The sequence below is a fragment of the Solanum tuberosum genome, unplaced genomic scaffold (genome assembly GCF_000226075.1).
Source record: "Solanum tuberosum cultivar DM 1-3 516 R44 unplaced genomic scaffold, SolTub_3.0 scf00083, whole genome shotgun sequence".
In the NCBI taxonomy this organism is placed as follows: Eukaryota; Viridiplantae; Streptophyta; class Magnoliopsida; order Solanales; family Solanaceae; genus Solanum; species Solanum tuberosum.
In genome coordinates, this window is record NW_006239015.1 from 1,203,680 (window position 1) to 1,221,884 (window position 18,205).

At 35.6% G+C, this 18,205-nt stretch overlaps 2 protein-coding genes across 4 annotated transcripts; one reads left to right on the top strand and one right to left on the bottom strand.

Moving 5' to 3' along the window:
• On the top strand, positions 1 to 1,574 carry LOC102589989 (uncharacterized). The gene is made up of 2 exons (XM_006347059.2): positions 1 to 710; positions 871 to 1,574. The coding sequence occupies exons 1-2, from the start codon at positions 101 to 103 to the stop codon at positions 1,299 to 1,301; spliced, it is 1,041 nt and encodes a 346-aa protein (XP_006347121.1). The 5' UTR covers positions 1 to 100; the 3' UTR covers positions 1,302 to 1,574.
• Positions 1,575 to 2,802: 1,228 nt separating this feature from the next.
• On the bottom strand, positions 2,803 to 15,581 carry LOC102590307 (B3 domain-containing protein Os07g0563300). 3 transcript variants are annotated; one of them, XM_006347060.2, is made up of 13 exons: positions 15,176 to 15,581; positions 13,100 to 13,181; positions 12,835 to 12,933; positions 11,365 to 11,644; positions 10,880 to 11,225; positions 10,584 to 10,680; positions 8,318 to 8,492; positions 7,948 to 8,027; positions 7,251 to 7,634; positions 5,529 to 5,584; positions 5,317 to 5,430; positions 4,357 to 4,427; positions 2,803 to 4,228 (listed from the first exon to the last, which is right to left on the bottom strand). In XM_006347060.2, the coding sequence occupies exons 1-13, from the start codon at positions 15,301 to 15,303 to the stop codon at positions 3,039 to 3,041; spliced, it is 3,102 nt and encodes a 1,033-aa protein (XP_006347122.2). In that variant the 5' UTR covers positions 15,304 to 15,581; the 3' UTR covers positions 2,803 to 3,038. The 3 variants fall into 3 exon arrangements, with proteins under 3 accessions (XP_006347122.2, XP_015164170.1, XP_015164169.1); XM_015308684.1 differs by having other exon boundaries at positions 5,529 to 5,581; positions 11,365 to 11,692; XM_015308683.1 differs by having other exon boundaries at positions 11,365 to 11,692.
• Positions 15,582 to 18,205: the final 2,624 nt, after the last annotated feature.

Below are 18,205 nucleotides of genomic sequence, written 5' to 3' on the forward strand. Positions count from 1 at the left end.
CCCAACGCACTTTTCCATAACCAATCCACTTCACCTGCTTCTTCACTCACCGGAAAACTCACCGGAAAAGCAAAAAATTAAGATAAGGTTATCGAAGAAAATGGCGAACAGTTTAATTCTATCGATTAAGGTTGCGCTAATATCAATTGGTGCAATTTCCTTAGCGATGGTAGCAAAAGCGTCGATTCCATTAATTTATTATGAGCTCCCAGCAATTTGGAGTGTAGTTATAGCTTGGCTTAAGCCTCCGTATCTCTACTTTGTTATCAATGGTATAATCCTCATCATCGTCGCCACTTCTCGCTCGTCGAACCATAAGGAGTCCAGCTCCGACGATCAATTTCAGCCGTTGATTACCGCTAGAACACCTCCGCAGTCAGATTTGATAGCGATTACTCAATCGGAGCTTCATTCAGTCCAAAGTGAAGTGAAGGTGTTTGAGGCCGTGCCTGTACCGGTGGACGAACCGCAGGTGTTTGAGGTTAAGCCAGTACTGGTGAACGGCTCCGTCGTGGTTATGAATCATGAAGATGAAGACGTGATCGATGAGCCTGATGCAAGCGAAGCGATAGTGATTTCGAAATCTGTTGTCTCTCCGTTGCCGGAAATTGAAACTAAAAATGAGTTTCTTCTAGTACCGGCGACGGAAAAACCTCTGGTTTCTTCCAGATTCGGTAACCGAAAACCTGCTGTGAAAATGAGTCCGGAAGGTACGTGAAAAGTACACACATTGTTACTACTTTCTCCGTCTCAATTTATTTTGCACAGTTAAAATTCAGTTCGAAACGGAGGCATTCATCACGCATTTCATCTTATTTCAATCGGTAAAATTTTTGAAGCTAAATATGTTACAATAATGGATAATTTCAGGAGTGAAGTCACTGAAAGTGTCGCGGTCGAAAAAGCCAGAGACATTAGAGAACACATGGAAAATGATAACAGAGGGCCGTCACGTGCCACTCACGAGGCATATGAAGAAATCAGACACCTTTCACATTCACGTGGCTGCCGTGGACGACGACGCTCCGGAGGAAAACGAGAATTCCACCACCTTTCCACCGCAGCACCACCACCAGAGGCACGTGCTTAAGTCGGAGACTTTCAAGGACCGAACAAACTATGTCTCGCCGTCGTATTCACCGTCGCCGGCGGCTGTGAAGATCCGGAAGGATCCGTCGCTGAGCTCCGACGAGTTGAATCGGAAAGTGGAGGCGTTTATTAAAAAGTTCAATGAAGATATGAGATTACAGAGGCAACAGTCTATGCAGCAGTACATGGAGATGATTAACCGTGGAGTCTAAATTACTTAGTTATACTAATTTTACTTTTTAAAAAAAGAATTTTTTTCCTTTTTAAAAAAAAAAGGTTGGCTGGAAAAAAAGAAAATGAATTTGCAATTTGTATTTAGCTTTTAGGCTTTTGAGTGACTTGTTTTTTTTGTTTGATTTTTATAGTAAAAATAGGAAGTATAGGAAAGGTTTTATTGTATAGAAAGTATAGGAAAGCTTTAAAAACAGTGAATTGTTCTTTTATTTCTTATAGTTTATTAAATGAATAAAAAAATGAAAATATAGCAGTTACAGTTGTTATGAATGGTGTATTTATTAGTATATAGAAGATATTTTTAAACTTCATGATTTGATTACTGGTATAAAATAACACCACGAAAATGAAAGCTCCATATGAAGGCCATAATGGTATACAATTTAATTTTATGACAATAAGTAGGGTATTTTTTTAATCAAATTACCAATTTACTTTTTACCAAAAAAATATATTTGTATAAGTAATTTTATACCATCAATACATGAAAATGAAGCTAATAGATCTTGGATTTAAGTCTCTTCGGGTACAGAGTCACCTTTGTTAGAGAGGACTTTATCCTCCAATGAGACTTTTCGACAAATTTAATTTAGTCAGGCTTCAATATGGGTACTAGACATCGGTAATGCATCTTCAATTTTTTCTTTCTTTATTTGGTTTTTTATTTTTCAGAGGGATATGGGGTCACATATATTTCAGTGACAAGAGAAGGGGGACCAAAACGGATGACAACTTACAACTAACATATTTGTTTGGGAGTTCACAAAATGGAATTGTCGGTGGATTTGGATTAACCTTAGATTTTCCAACTTGCATATTCTCTAAAATCCTTTGAGTCAAATTTTCCGGCACAGCTAAAAAGAATATGGATATAAAGCCAATCTCACGTTACATCACACACATATATATATGTAAGAAAATAGAATTTCATGTTCTTTTCTATATCTATAAAATAGAAAGAAAGAATTTGATGTGTTTATCCTCACTTGTCATAATTATATTTTGAGGTAAAATCACATGATTAGACACACAAGTTGTAAGCTCAATTGGTTTACCTACTAATTTTGTGCTTGTAGTGTATTATAGGGATCGAACATGCAACTATGATGAAGACGGTGATGGCAACTGACTGGAGTACTTTTATTTTTGAAATATTATATTGATGAAGACGGTCTCATATGGTTCGAGAAGAGAATTCTAGCTTCTCATAAGGCTTGGACAATACTTCTCCGCCTTCTTTTGGTCTTTTTCTATCTCCGTGGTTCTAATCAAGTCCTACAAGCTTTGAATCCCAAATGAGGTCTAACAAGCCTACAGCACAATACTCTTCTTTCTGTGGCAAGGTCAACCAAAAGAATTTGTGGCTAGTTAGCACTAGCCACAAATTCCAAGATTCAAATCCCCTTACTCTCCCAGAACTTGTGAGAGTCTCAGACACACCAAAACATAAAAAAGAAACAAGCATTTTACACAAAAAGATTGAACTCCAAAACCTTTCCAGCCATTTATAATAAATATATGCAAGGCACCTCGCGGCCATTGCAAAATGTAACCTGTGCATAGCGGAAAGATTACATCAGTTGCTACTTGCTACGTTTTTCTATGTACAATGCATGACGCCAGCAAAGCCAACATATACAAATTCCCTAACACTGCGGAGTACCTCTGGTTTTTTATATAGCACAGCTAATTTAGGTGCCTCATGTAGGAACATCTTACTGGTCATTAGGTGCCAAAGATGCAGCAGTGCTTATGGGTAAAGGCCTATTATGATCTACATCAGTTTGTTGACTACCACTAACAATAACACAATTACTCGGATTTGTCTCCCCAGCGCCATCTCCATTTATTTGGTTACCCACGGAACTTCCATTCTCACAGTGCCTGACATATTGCTCTGCAGCACGTTTGATTATGCGTATCATGCTACCAGAATCAGAGCCTGGTGAAAGCTCATCGTCCCTCTCTGGCTTAGCATTCAGGTCAAATTCACCTTTAAATGGTGAAGCAGAAGATTTCTTCTCAGTAAGGTAATTGGGATCATCAACAGAAGATTTCCTCTCATCCACGTAGTTGGGATCATCAACAGAAGATTTCTTCTCAGTCAGGCAGTTGGGATCATCAACAGAAGATTTCTTCTCATTCAGGCAGTTGGGATCATCAACAGAAGACTCCTTCTCATTCAGGGAGTTGGGATCATCAACGGAAGATTTCTTCTCATTAAGGTAATTGGGATCATCAACTGAAGATTTCTTCTCATTAAGGTAACTGGGATCATCAACGGAAGATTTCTTCTCATTAAGGTAATTGGGATCATCAACTGAAGATTTCTTCTCATTAAGGTAACTGGGATCATCAACGGAAGATTTCTTCTCATTAAGGTAATTGGGATCATCAACTGAAGATTTCTTCTCATTAAGGTAACTGGGATCATCAACGGAAGATTTCTTCTCATTAAGGTAATTGGGATCAACTGAACCTTCATTGTTCAGCTCTCCATGCTGAGGGCTTAAATGCGCTGCATCATCAATAGATTCTTGAATGTCAACAGCATCAAGCAATTGCCCAGCTGATTGCGGCTGCAGCTTTTGACAAGTAGCTTCTGCTTCTTTCTCTGATAACTTTTTTTCACGCTTCAACATCAATGTTTTGAAACGACGCTTTACTGATTTACAGACGTTACAATCACATGATTGCTTATGCTTAGGACCTTTTCCACTAGGGGGCTGGATGCAGACAATGCATGTACACCCAGGTCTATGACGTGGATGCTTAGTTGTGGCCTGTGGTGATGCTGGAAGGGTCTCTCCCTCTTCTAGGATAGCGAGATGAGCAAGTGCATCAAGCCCATCCAGAGTTTCAACCAAGTCCATTTCCTGTTTAGAAGCCCTCCTTTTCTTGGAAGCTGCAAAAGAATCATGTAACTTCAGTAAACCTGAAGGACTTGCAATTCATTGTCAAGACGAGGCAAACACAAAAAGAACTGGCTCAATAGTGTAGAAATTTATGACCTACAGGAGCAAGCACTTGTACCTTTATTAATATGAGGTAGTAGGTCCCTCAGATGATCTGCAGTTAATTCTTGAACTGCCGAGCACATAGACCTAAAAAGGAGAAAGATCATAACCCAAATACTCAACTGCAATTGAATACTACAATGAATTTCAGGAATTGCCAATACTTTCTTTTTTTGAAATTGTTAACTTTGTGTAAATCTATGATTAAGATCATTCAGGAATTGTCAATACTATTTTGGAAACGAACTTAATTTTTTTTATCAGGAGAGAAATGAACAGACATTAGTTGATATTTATGTTAAAAGCAACAGACAGCCAGATGTAACTTAAAGAAAACGAGAATCGTAGAAAATGGAAACTGATGAAGTTATTTTTTTTTCTAATGATAAAAACTCATATAAATATAATGCAGGCACAGGTGCCAAGAGCCCATGATGAAGGTGGTTCAAAGTCAACTTTCTGAAAGAACAGAAATTGGAGAGAGAAGAAGAATGCTACAGAGTTGATTAAAGGGACAAACTGCTAAAAGAAAAGGGGAGAAACCAATCATAGAAAACCTCATCTCATTGCCAATTCCAAATAGCAAGGTTCAGTTAGCCTTCGGAAAGAAAAAGGATAAATTTGTGTCAGCAGGACAATTTTGAAAATGATTTTCAATATCTAATATCAGAAGCGCATTTCAACAACAACCACATATCCAGTGTAATCCCACAAGTAGGTCTGGGGAGAGTAGAATGTCGCAGACCTTACTCCTACTTTTGAAGCACATTTCATGAGGAGTAATTCACCAGTAAATCACCTTTTCTTCTACTGACAAGCTTGATTATTGGAGTTAAAGAGGTTTTGGCTTGTCCAGATTGCTTAATGCAATCCACTTCAGCGCTTACACTAACAAGAGCATGTGGCGCGTTCCTTCATGTATTCTATTGACATTTTAAGTGCATCTTATAGGTAGGTTAAAGAATTTCCATCATACCTCTCAGGGTCGCGTGAGTTGTCTGAACAAGTCCATCTCGATGGAAGGTCAACATTGTCAGGAACTTTTCGCCACTTGAAACAATCCTCACATTGTACCCACTGTATTTTTGCACTGATTCAATGAATAAAGCATCAGCAATTCATATTCAATGCAATTTAACACATACCACATAGAGCTAGCTGCTAATAGTCAAGAGTATAATAGTTTACCCTAACTGATCCATATGAGGGATTGTGGGCCTTCCAATAATTGGCGCATCTTCCTGCTAAAGTGGAATAAGCCGAGGATAAATAGGACGGAGTAATATCAGTAAAAAATATTACAAGGACTACCAACACTAACTGACAAGTCCTGAAAGAAGATTGGACACAATTCCCATGTTTTGGATATCGGCTACAAAAGAGTTGCTGAGTTATTTACAACCACTGAGAAAAGAATTTGCCGACAATAATCTCTCAAGAAAATTTAGAGAGTAAAACAAGTTCGAAGAATATTCCTTAATTACAACTTCAACTAAAGAAAAAAAAGGAATCTTTATTTGGAAATGGAACTCATTGCTTAGTAAGAAGCATGTCCTCATTGGAGATCCCATCCAATTGGTGCCATACGGCATACGTTTTGTTCCTTTTTTGTTTTTATTCCCATATCTTGCAGTACACCACAAACAATAGAAATATAGTTCTCCACAAAAGACAAACAATCTTCTATAGAAACAAAGACCAGATGGGTGTACCAAAGTTAACTGAGAACAACCTGATAAAGAAACAGTAAACTAAGAACAAAAGGTTATTCCTCAAATGTACAAAGTCATTTTCCAACCCCACAAAAGGTCCTCGATTTCTCTGCTCCCATAGGGCCCTACAAGGGGCTAAGGATGCAATATCCCATGCATGGTGTCTTCTGTTCCCTCTTCTAAAGGCTCAGACATGCAGTACATCCTTCACAGATCCGGCATTGTCCATTATACTAGCCACAACAATTGTGTTGCACCTGGAAATGCAGCAGGAGGCGATCCACGTCTTCGCTCAAGCATTTACACACAAAGCATGATCCAACATATGTAACTCCTCTTTATCAAGTTCTCAGCTGTCAGTATCACCCCTGTGAGGATACAAACCAATAAGTGCCCTCTTTTTATGACAAGGGAACCCACAGTTGCTACCCTTCGGTGGGCACAGGGTAAACCAGGTTCCAGCGTAATAGCCTGTGTGGTACTGCACTAGGAAAGCCCTGTGATGAGTTTAACAGAGAAAGCATGCAGGGGGTTTCAAACCTGAGACCCCCCATTTGGGAGCTCCCTGCTCAACCAACTCAGCAACCCTTGCGGGTCAAAATAAGTGCCCTCTAAAATGCCCCTTCCACCATTTTTAATGTGATATACCTACTTTTCCAGTATGTACACTATTTACTTCTTTTGGAGGGGAAGTGTAGGGGGGAGGAACCTTTTAATGAAATGTGATTTACATTTCTGGCAGAAGGTGACAGCTACACATCTTCTGAATTGAAAAATCAAGGGTGCTCTAATGTACACCATACATAATGCATAATAAAGAAAACTGATCATCTATTCTAGTTATAAGCAATAACACATAGCAACTGCAAGAATAAATCTATAAATCAGCAAGAATTGGTAGACAATAAACTGCTAAAGAGCATGGTACTACACCATAAATAATGCATAATAAAGAAAACTGATCATCTATTCTAGTTACAAGCAATAACACATAGCAACTGCAAGAATAAATCTATAAATCAGCAAGAATTGGTAGACAATAAACTGCTAAAGAGCATGGTACTACACCATAAATAATGCATAATAAAGAAAACTGATCATCTATTCTAGTTACAAGCAATAACACATAGCAACTGCAAGAATAAATCTATAAATCAGCAAGAATTGGTAGACAATAAACTGCTAAAGAGCATGGTACCTCGTATTCTTCAAATTCACAGCCTTCTATCACAATTACTGTTGGAGCACCACTCGAAGGTGGACGCATCAACCCTTGGGCTTGCACCACTGTGACCTTCAGCTCTACCAAGTTGTCATTATCAATCCGCAGGCGTTTCCTTTTCGAACCCATTGTGCTACCCTTCCTCTTACAACGAATAGGACGATTATTTCCTAATGATTCATTCACCAAATCATCAGACATTTTAGTTTCATCCCTGGCACTTGTTGCAGCAACATGAGTGGTTGATGAAAATCCCTTTTTAGTAGAATTTGCCAGAACTTCTTCAGAGAACTTGGTATGTTTAGTACTGGCATTCCCATTTGTAGCAACACCATTACCGTTACTGCAAGCTTCACTTCCCTGTTAATAGAAGGCCAAGTAAGAAAAAAGAAAGCCTGAATTCAACAGCTTTTCACAAAAGACGTGAGAAGCTTATACCTAATGAGCACCATGACTAATTGAGATGCAAAAAAGTGTTGAAATCGGAAAGAAACCACAGAAACAATTCCTATGGTTTTGTTATAGCAATTTTGACATGCTTTTCTTGTAAGCCAAGATATATTATTCTCAGCGTAGAATTCTTAACTTCTATTTCCAGATGATCCCATAGCCTTGTAAATTAAGCAGTACACCCAGTGGGAGTAAAGAAGCTACTACTTGGAAATCGGCAAACCTGATCTGTGGTAAGAATATTTGAAGCCTTTCTGCAACCCATGACCAACTTTCCTTCTGGTTCTATCCTACTGAATGTTACTGACAAAAAAAAAGTCGCATCTAGTCAGCAAGATGCCTCTTAAACACATTATAGAATATTAAGAAAAATATATAAATTCAAGGAGCTCCGGACAATGTCTTACTGATATTACAAGACATGAAAGGTAGTTCAATAATTAGCTACCCAAACAATCGAAATATCAAATAAGCCACTATGCTCTAATGACAAAATCTCTCTCTAACGGTAATATTTTCCATCACCTTCCACACCAGATCCATTAAGGAATATAAGCTGGAAAAAGAACTAGCTAGGGAACAGATGAAATTACCTATGTCACCTGCTTGCAATTGCATAGACTGTATGCATGGAGTCACCCCTTCCAACACATACATACGACTGTTATTATTAGGCCAAAACCTGAACTGGAACATCCATTCCTTCCCTTTCAGATCTTGCATCTTGAGAGGCAACCCTTCTGGATTAGAAATTGGTGGGAAATAGGCCTTCATCACAGTAAAACTTCATTAGAATATAAAAAAAAAACATATGAAGTACCTTTCAATTAAAAGGAGAGCAAATAAGCATAGATTATCCAATGATGAGATAATCCTCCAACGAATTTGATTAGTGAATTGTTAACTCGACCAGTTTATGAACAGAGACACGAGAACTCCAACAGAGAATTGGTATTAAGAGAGAATATCAAAAGCTAGGTACCCTCACCAACAATAATGAACTTTATTAGATTTATAAATCACATATACATCTTATACCACCGCTAGCCCAAAGTGGATAAAAGTATCTCTTATTTCAAAGGCATGTTCCCAGGAGCCCTTCCTGGGTTTTATTTTAATTTATCAAGAAATAAGATTTTATAAGCAAGGATAAGGAAAAACACCTGCTTACAAGTACACCGAGAAGTAGAAACCTTACAAAAAGATATTGGTTCTCTACAAACAATACCCTAGCTCCTATTCCTTCTGGGACCTCATGGGTACACCAAAAGAAATTAAGAATAAGATGTTATCCCTCAAGTGTATAAAATCTTCCTGTATAGATAAAAGGCTCTCATGTTTTGATTTCTCTCCATACAAGTGCTAGGTGGAGTAACATCCCATGGTCTGCGTCTTAACTTCCGTCTTCTGAAGGCCCAGCCACATAATACTTCTTTGACTGTGCCTAGTTAAAAATCTTTAAATCCAAGCCCATCCCAGCACATTGGGATCATTAAAGTCCCAATTTATCGAGTGAGACTTTTTCTCCCCAGCTTGCTTAAGTTAGAGGCTTAGAGCTATTGTGTTGCTATCCTTCTCTACTTTCTCCACTTAAGGCATTCCATAGAAAATCCCATTGAAAGATTCTCCTTCAGCTCTTCCTCCCTTCATGCACTACCCCATTTACCTTTACCTAATCAATGTGATATATTTTTCTATTTGTCATGACTACCCTGTGAAAAGAAGTTGTACTCAGGTCCTCCTTTTCCAACCATAACAACCATGATTTTTATTTTTTTGAAACCGGTAACTTGTATTCCTCAGCATGAAGGGCTATGCTGGCCAACAACACCCACGATTTTTATCTCCAACTAATTTCTTGAGCTAATGCCAAAGAAGGTAGCTCGCTTTTCAACTCTTCCTTCCTCTCCCCCCCCCCCCTTTCCTCCAACTCCCCTTTCTAGGTTATAGAGACACACAAGTTAACTAGATGTATTCACTATCACACCCTTCTTACGAAAGGAAAGCAACATTAAGGCCTCCCCCCCCCCCCCCTTTCCTCCAACTCCCCTTTCTAGGTTATAGAGACACACAAGTTAACTAGATGTATTCACTATCACACCCTTCTTACGAAAGGAAAGCAACATTAAGGCATTTGGACATATATATTATTTGAATAATATTTGTAAATAAAACAAATGATTGAATGGCTCACTGGTTTGAGTGTTTGTTTTTATATTTTTGCCCCCAAGGCCTAGCTCGAGTGGCAAAAGGTGGAGGATTTGTGGCTTAGGTTGCAGGTTCAAGCCCCACACCATGCAAAGCGAAGCCCGGTATTTAAGTGGAGAAGGGTAGAGGGGAGGGCCCATTATCTACCGAGTTTAGAAAGTTGTGATTGGTCTAAAGGGCGGGTCACAGACGGATTTCTCGGTTATCAAAAAAATATAGTAAATAAATGTTTGTTTTACAGTTTTGTTGATTATTTCAACTTAAACTTAAAATAAAGAATTTGAAGTTGAAAAACTGGTCCATGTATTTCAAGCGAAATAATTGTTTTTCGCTACCAAAACTTACTTTTTCCCTAGTGAAATCCATGTCCAAAAATACAATTTAAACTGCCAAATACCTTTTTTCTGTTTCAACTTCAAATACTCAATGCTTCAAATTCAGCAATGATTTTCCAAATGGGTCCTACGTCATTTGATAAAACACTTGTAATTTTTAACCCCTATTTAATACAAAAAAATTCTTAAATGTCCAAATCCTCTGAAGTAAATAATGTTCTACCATTTCAAAGAACCAAATTTTTTCTTGAATTTGTACTATCCTAAAGGCATTAGAGATCTGAAAAGAAAAATGTATATTAGCAAAGGAGCTCACCTCAGCACATTTCTTTGGCAATACTAGCCGTCCTATCCTGCCAGCATCACTAGCACTTAGCATCTTTTCAAACAAAGGAGTTATCACAGAATTTGAACTTGAACACTGTCAAGGTTGTAAACAATTAGCTGAGTTGCACCAAGCCACATTGCAAATAAAACATGTCTTTGTAATTTTAGCAAAGAAGCACCTCAGATGCAAACAAATTTTACTTCGTAAAACCCAAGCATAATATAACCACAGGAATTTATTGACATATCCATTATTTCAATAGGTCCTTATAAAACAAAGGATACTCTTCAGATAAACGTCGTAGCTCTTGATCCGTTATGCGAGGCCAGTAACGAGGTAGTAATTGATTTTTCCCTCTCCCATCTCCACGGATCTTCGAACTCCTCACTTGCGTCTCTCCAGCAGAATCCACTGTAGCATGACCACCAAGCTGCTTCCCCAAAGGCAAAGGAATCGAAAGTGTATTTTGTTGTTGCACACTAACAGAGACCTTACTGTGAACAGTTGGTTCATTTTTGCAAGTAGAACCTACTGTCAAACAAAAGCTGGGTGCAGAAAGATCACTGTTTGCATAAGATGATTGCCATGGAGCACTTGTACAAGATTTATGTGCCTCCTCACGATTGAAACCTGTAAGACAATGGTTACTCCATATTAAGAACAGCCTAAACCTGTAATTATCAACTGTAGTAGAACATCTAAGATATGATTAAATCAAGAATATTTCCAGTAGAAAAATTCTTTATATGTGGTAAGTAAATATCAGTACCAGCATATCCGTTTTCAAGTGTTCCTGGTACACCAATCTTCAGCTTTCCATTCATCAATTTTTCACCGGAGTCCTTCCTGTTGTTGTCAGACAACAAGGCAAATGGTCTCTCACTAAGACTAAGTCTGTCGATGCTAACTGTGGTTTCAGGAAAGGGTGCCTTGTGCTGCAACTCATTTTGATTGGTGGAAGCATTAAATAAACTTGGTGCTTGACGCCATGGAACAGGACCAGAACCAGCTATTGGATTCCAATTGTTGACGTCTTTAATTCTTTCAGGCTGCAGAGGAAGGAAAAGTGAAGGTGGTGGCCAGGCAGGATTTGGTGTCTGATCAAAATATGAATATGAAGTCAAAATTCAAAAAACAATTTTATTCAATGATAAAATGTGATGCAGTTAAAAAACTCTTAAGCAGAGACAGAAATTAAACTAACGATACTATCAAAATTGTGAAAAGGTTTATCTGCTAAATTTTTTTTTGAGGTTTACTCAGATAAATATAAAAAAGTAAAAACTGAAAATTTTCATGATTTCGACAGTATCATAGGCTTACTTCCTATGTCTGGATAAGAGATTTTTAAATTGCATCACTTTCTTCAAAAGGTTGTCAAACGTGGAATCAATATTAGATTGAAGTCCCTCAAAACTTGTTTGGCTGGAAGATTCAATCTCTGTACAGAACAACAGATGCAACTGTTGATTTGGCTGTAAAACTATGGAATTAAATCTAAAAAATGAAGAATGCATATGAAAGATAGTCATCGCATGGGAGAAGCTATTCTTAATGCTGGATCAATGGTTCTTTAGCACAGCCTCGACTAGGCTGGACAAGAAGAATGTTCGGAGATTACAGTGGATGAGGTTCATTATACAAACTGATGATTTATGCAAATTTACCATTGACATAACAGTCAACAGTTAAATGGTAATCAAGAACAGAGATGGGTCAAGTTTTGTGCTAGTTGAAGATGGATTGTTGTGCTATAAGATAGGGATTTCAAATGGACTTACCCTAACAAATGAAAAATACTAGCCTTGGTTTAAGTTAAGGTTCAAGATGTAAACGCTGCTTCACGAATGTGGTTTAAATTTTATTGTAGGTTGGTAGAAATCCTAACTTCGGTTTTAAGTTAAGATTTGATCTATGAAAATTTCTTTTTTATCAAAAAATTTTGAGATAAGACCAGATGAAGGCGAGCAGGGTCATAGTTTTTCCTTTTTACGATTTGTGCTTGCTACTGTCGGAAGATAGCACTTCCTCTAGATTGATTTAGCCGAGTTTTAAATCCACACACAGCGCAGCCAAGACGGTCCAACACTGTTTTGCTGAATGGGACGAACTAGGGGTTTGTTGTACCGTACCTCCAAAAGTTGCCACATCTTGATAAAATTTAATATAAATATTATTCAAAAAAAAAAAAACTAACATCACATCCACAAGATCAAAGGACGAAAGGATCCTTTCTTACCAAAATAAAGCTTTTCCTAGCACAGGCTATGCACTCAATACCTCCAGCATCCAACAGAACGAATGTATGGAAAGAGACAATGCATCCACAGTGGATTTGCTGCATGAAGAGAACAAATCCTATCAAGATTCAGAGAAATTATTGTAACAGGAGAAGTATGAACTACAAAGTGTAGCATGACCATGTCTAATATAAAGGTTAAAAAAGTCCCAACAACATTGGAACTTCACACCAGCAACAAGGAAAAAGAAAATGTGCTCCTCACCTTTCCGCAAGACTCACAAGATCTCCATCCAGAAGAGTTGAGGTGAAAAGCGTCACAAAATTTGCCATCGTCATAAGCAGAACTGCATGAAATATTAATATACATCAGCTCCAATCAAAGCTATCAAATATCGAGATATTCAATGAACTATCGCTTGCATAAGGTAATGTACAATAGATTTCGTTGATCAAAAGATCTAATTCCATCATAAATTAATCAATTAGGATATTCAGCCAGGTTCTCAACAGTTGAGTTTTCTTCAACACTTACCAGCTAGGTCGAGTACTACTAAATACATAATAATATGATTTCCTAGAGAACTTATTAAGTATTCTCCAACTCCTCTAAGTTAAATGAATCCAGACAAATACTAAAATATTCCTTTTGTGCATGAGTTGTTTGGTGATTACATCCAAGTCTTCTTGATTTTTATGATGTTTTGTTCCTTTGGCCATAACTTATGTTGCTCAAACCTTTCAAAACCCTTGTCCCATTCATATCGATCCAACACGATTTGGGTGTGGGTGGGATCCACAGTGAATTTGGTCAGCCAAACTTGGGTGCTTTGACTACACCCATAACCAAAAGTATAGATTGATTGGGTATTTGGTTTGATTATGGGTTTGTCTTCTTTTTTTAAGTACTAGAACAAATTGGTTGAATGAAATATCACGTTTTATAAATAATTTAATTATACTAGATTTAGCTTAATAACTTCAATAAATTGTCAAAAATACTTACATTTGTCATAATTTACACTTATTGTCTGTATCTTGACACTTGTATGATTGTATCCATACCCGAACTCAAGCAACATAGGTCAAACTATCCAAGAAACTTGCTATTGCTCTAGTAACCGCCAAATTTTGGGTCAATGGAAATAGGCTCAAAAGAACTAAATATTTCGGAAAAGGTAAAGAAAACATTGAAAATATTATCTAGATACATGTGTTCTATCCCTTAAATTTAAAATTTTCAATGTCTCTGTATCTCTAGTTTGCTACTTACTCCAATATATCCTTGCGCATATTTTCAAAAATTCTTGTTCACTATTTTGCCAGGAGAAAAAACATAAAAATAAATGATGAAAATGACAATGATCATCATCAACCAAAACAGAAGCAGAATGTCATATTCATACATCAGCATCCTCATAATTGTATAACATGAAACATAATAAAGATACCATAGACCTGCAGCCCAAGTAACATTAGCTAAATTAAACGTTACGACAAAATACTTAAAGCATAACTTACAGACTCACTCTACATTCTCGATAACCATGGAAAAAAATGGTAGAAGGTTCCAAATAGAAACCCCAAGAAAAATTAAATCTTGGTAATTAAAAAAACCAAAGGTATAATTTTTTACTCTTCACATATACTATAAGAAATAGTCAAATACTACTCAGCCTCAATTCCAAACCAGTTGGGGTCAATTATATGAACTCTCTATAACCATTCATCTCCATTTAAGCATGTTCATTCAATTACTCAATAATTCACTAACTTGTTAAAAATAGGTCAAAAATAGATTGTTGGAGTGTAAAATGCATCAATCAACTTATAATGGGGGTATTCTATATAAAAATATCACCTTTTCAGTAGATACATTCCATCTAAACTGTTTATATGTAATAAAAGGAAAAAATCCTGATATTGTTACACATATCCTAGGTCAATTAACCCAAACAGAAGTAGAATGTCCGTAAACCTAAAGCAGTGCAGTACAAGTAACATAAGCTAAACTAAGTGTTACGATAAAATACCTCACACAGGCTCACTCAACATTCTCGATAACCAGGAGAAAAAATTGGTCAAAAGTACCAAATAAAAACCTCAAGAAATAATAAATCTTTGTAATAAATTACAATACTTAAAAACCAAAGATATAAACTTTTTATCCTTCACATTCACAAACAACTAATCAGGTCTCAATTCCAGTCAGTTATATGAAGTCTCTATAACCATTCATCTCCATTCACAAATTCATTAATGATTTGCCTTTTAGAAAGAGTCGAACAAAACAAAAATCAAAAATTCAAAACTTGAATAGAGCGAAAAAAAAAAAGTTTACCCGCAACGATCACATAGCTCAGCGAACTCGCCGGTGCGACGACGCCAACCTTTCCTTGTCTTTTCAACAAATTCCTTGCAGTTGCTGTTGAAGCAAACATTCCCTGAAGCCGCGGCGGACGACGCCATATCGGAGTTCACCTAACTCTAACACACACACACCAAAAAAAAACTTATATACCGCCCGAAATAAAAAAGGAACGAAAAGGAAAAGTTTTTTTTGGTTCAACAGGGAAAATTCTCGTTAGAGATAGCGAAAGAAGGGAAAGTGAAAGTTGAAACCCTAGAGAGATGAAGAATTCTAGAGAGAGAAATTGAAGTGACGGAGTGATTGATATATAGTAGCCATTAGAGAGAGCGAAAGAGGGTTTAATTTGCAGAGACTGAAAGATTTTAGAGAGAGAGTGAGGTGAAAGAGAAACATTGACGTGCGTATTGTGTTATATATATACACAAAATTCACTCTGTGTGTGTGTGTGTTTATTTGACGATCGTGCTTCGTGCTTTTACTCATTGGAGGAAAATTCCACGTTATCTTAAAAGAGGTGTGAATTTACCATACTACACACTTTTCACCTGAGTCCGAGTTGGCTTGACAATAGGATTACACTCACGTTTGAAATTTGAGTTTTTAAAACTATGTCTTGAACATGTATTTTGTATAATTTTTTTGTATCTGGTCAAAATTGGAAAAAAAAATTAAAGATAGACTTTTAAAATATCTGGTCAAATAAGTATGTAAAGATATTTATATTTGGTCAAAAAAATTAAAATTTTATGCCTGATTTAAATTTGAAAAAAATTAAAGATAAAATTGATTCAAGATATTTGGTCAAACAAATATTTAAAAATATTTATATATGGTAAAAATATTAAAGTTTTGTATCTGGTCAAAACTTGAAAGAATTTAAAATTGATTCAAGATATTTGGTAAAAAAATATGTAAAGATAATTTTATAAAATCTATGACATAATGGAAGATAAATGAAAGGGTATTTTGGGAAATTTATGTTGTGTTTGGGCAAATATTAGAGTTCATTTATATGCACTAATATATTTTTCAATATTATTAACTACTCTTGTAATATAATTAATATTAATTACCTAATAAAGCCTAATAGCTTCAATGATTTTCTAAAAATGAAATTTTGTGTGTGTTTTACTAAATAATATGCCAAAATAGTATATGAACCATATATGACATATTGCAATTTTTTATATTATTATTTTTCTGGATATATTCTCAATATTGCAGCTTTTCCAAATAAGTATTTTGTAAATATTGTTTTTTCTAAAATAATTATATTCCTATAACTTATCAATTGGTATGTTTTGCAAATTTTATGTGGGATGAAGTTCAAACTTCTTCCATTTTCTATTTATAAAATAACCCTCCTAGATAACGTGTGTATATATATATATGTGTGATTATTGAGTTTTTATTTATTTATATTGGACCTTATATTTATGTTCAATATATATTTATTGGTTGCTAGTGTGGCTTATTCCAATTAAAAAAATATAGTTGTTTTTTCTCCCTTTTTTTGTTGATGATTATTTAGCTCTACTTATAATTATCGAGTTTTTATTTATTTATAATGAACCGTATATTTATGTTCAATATGTTAGTAGGTTTTTACATATATATTATACTGCATGTTGGAAGTTATGAATTTAGATAAACTCGTAGCTGAAAGACTATATTTGCCATGACAAAAGTTATGAATTCATGTGATCTCATTTTGCCAAAAAACTATATTCACATCTAGTTATTACAAGTGACATTAATTCTATAACTCGAAAGTAAAACCGTTTTTGATGAATTTAAGATTCTCACGCAACGAAAATAACATGCAAATGCGAATTATCATGAGAGTGAAACATTTTCGATCTAGAGTTAAATTTTAAATAAATATCTATCCTCATTGGTATCTGATCGCAATTTCATTACTATCACTCTTAAGCTATGTAAGTAAAGCTCTCAAGTTTACTAATCAATGCTTGGGACGAGCAATGTCGAAAACAATTTTTTAGTAAGGGGTGATGCGTAACATGCATATATACAAAAGAATATATGTTACTATGGACATTAATTAATTAAAGATAAAAGTTATAAAATCTTAAAACTAACATATTTCTACGTATGTCCGTACTAAATTAAATTACAAGTAAATGATAATAAGTCAACATAATTGCATAAAACTTTATGTGCAGTCACTAGGGACTAGGTTCATAATTTTAATATGAATAATAAACATGTGAGATTTAGGAGATTCAAAAGATGAATAATACATACGTAAATATACAAAAAAAAATAAAGAGATTCAACATTTTTATATATATATTATAATTTTAATCATATATAAATGACCAATTTGACTTCACACCTATTTCGTTGAGCTTCAAGAATCTTGTTCTTTTCTTTATATATCTCATCCACTTTTTTTCTAAAATCTGTAAAATCAAAACTTTTTGTCTTCTTTTCCCTTCTTTTTTGTCATTAGTCTTTGCAATTTTTGTTTATATATATAGCCTCTCTTCTTCTTCTTGGGTAAATTTTCACTATTTTATGACCGTGTTCAGCTTTCACGCACCTCAATTAATTTTGTTTCTTATTTTAAAGAATACCCGCTACGTACAATATCAATATATACATACGAGTTACTTTAATGCCCCTAAATGCTAAACAGAAAAAAGGACACTTTTAGTTGAGTGTTTGTTGATGATAACAAATAACAATATTAATTATGTTACCGTACTAAATACTTCATGGAAGAATAATTGCTACATGGAAATAGAAATTATAGGAAGAAATAATGTCAGCGGTCCTATAATATTGTCGTTAAAATAAAAAGTACTTGTTCGTTGCCATTTAATCATAATTCGTGATTATTCTTTAGCTAATGTGCAAAAAGTGTTATATTTATAGATGGTCCATATGCAAGCATAACAAGGAACATATTCTTTTTTTCTTTTGGAATTTTAATACTATGTTCCCCCCCCCCCCCCCCCCCTGTTTTTTTTTTTTTTG

Coding starts and splice junctions, on each gene's coding strand:
- LOC102590307 (XM_015308683.1), bottom strand. CDS start 15,303: ATGGCGTCGTCCGCCGCGGCTTCAGGGAATGTTTGCTTCAACAGCAAC. Junction 12,934..13,099: donor CTTGTGAGTCTTGCGGAAAG/GTGAGGAGCACA, acceptor CTCTTCATGCAG/CAAATCCACTGTGGATGCAT. Junction 5,585..7,250: donor GTGAATTTGAAGAATACGAG/GTACCATGCTCT, acceptor ATTCCACTTTAG/CAGGAAGATGCGCCAATTAT.
- LOC102589989 (XM_006347059.2), top strand. CDS start 101: ATGGCGAACAGTTTAATTCTATCGATTAAGGTTGCGCTAATATCAATT. Junction 711..870: donor TGTGAAAATGAGTCCGGAAG/GTACGTGAAAAG, acceptor GGATAATTTCAG/GAGTGAAGTCACTGAAAGTG.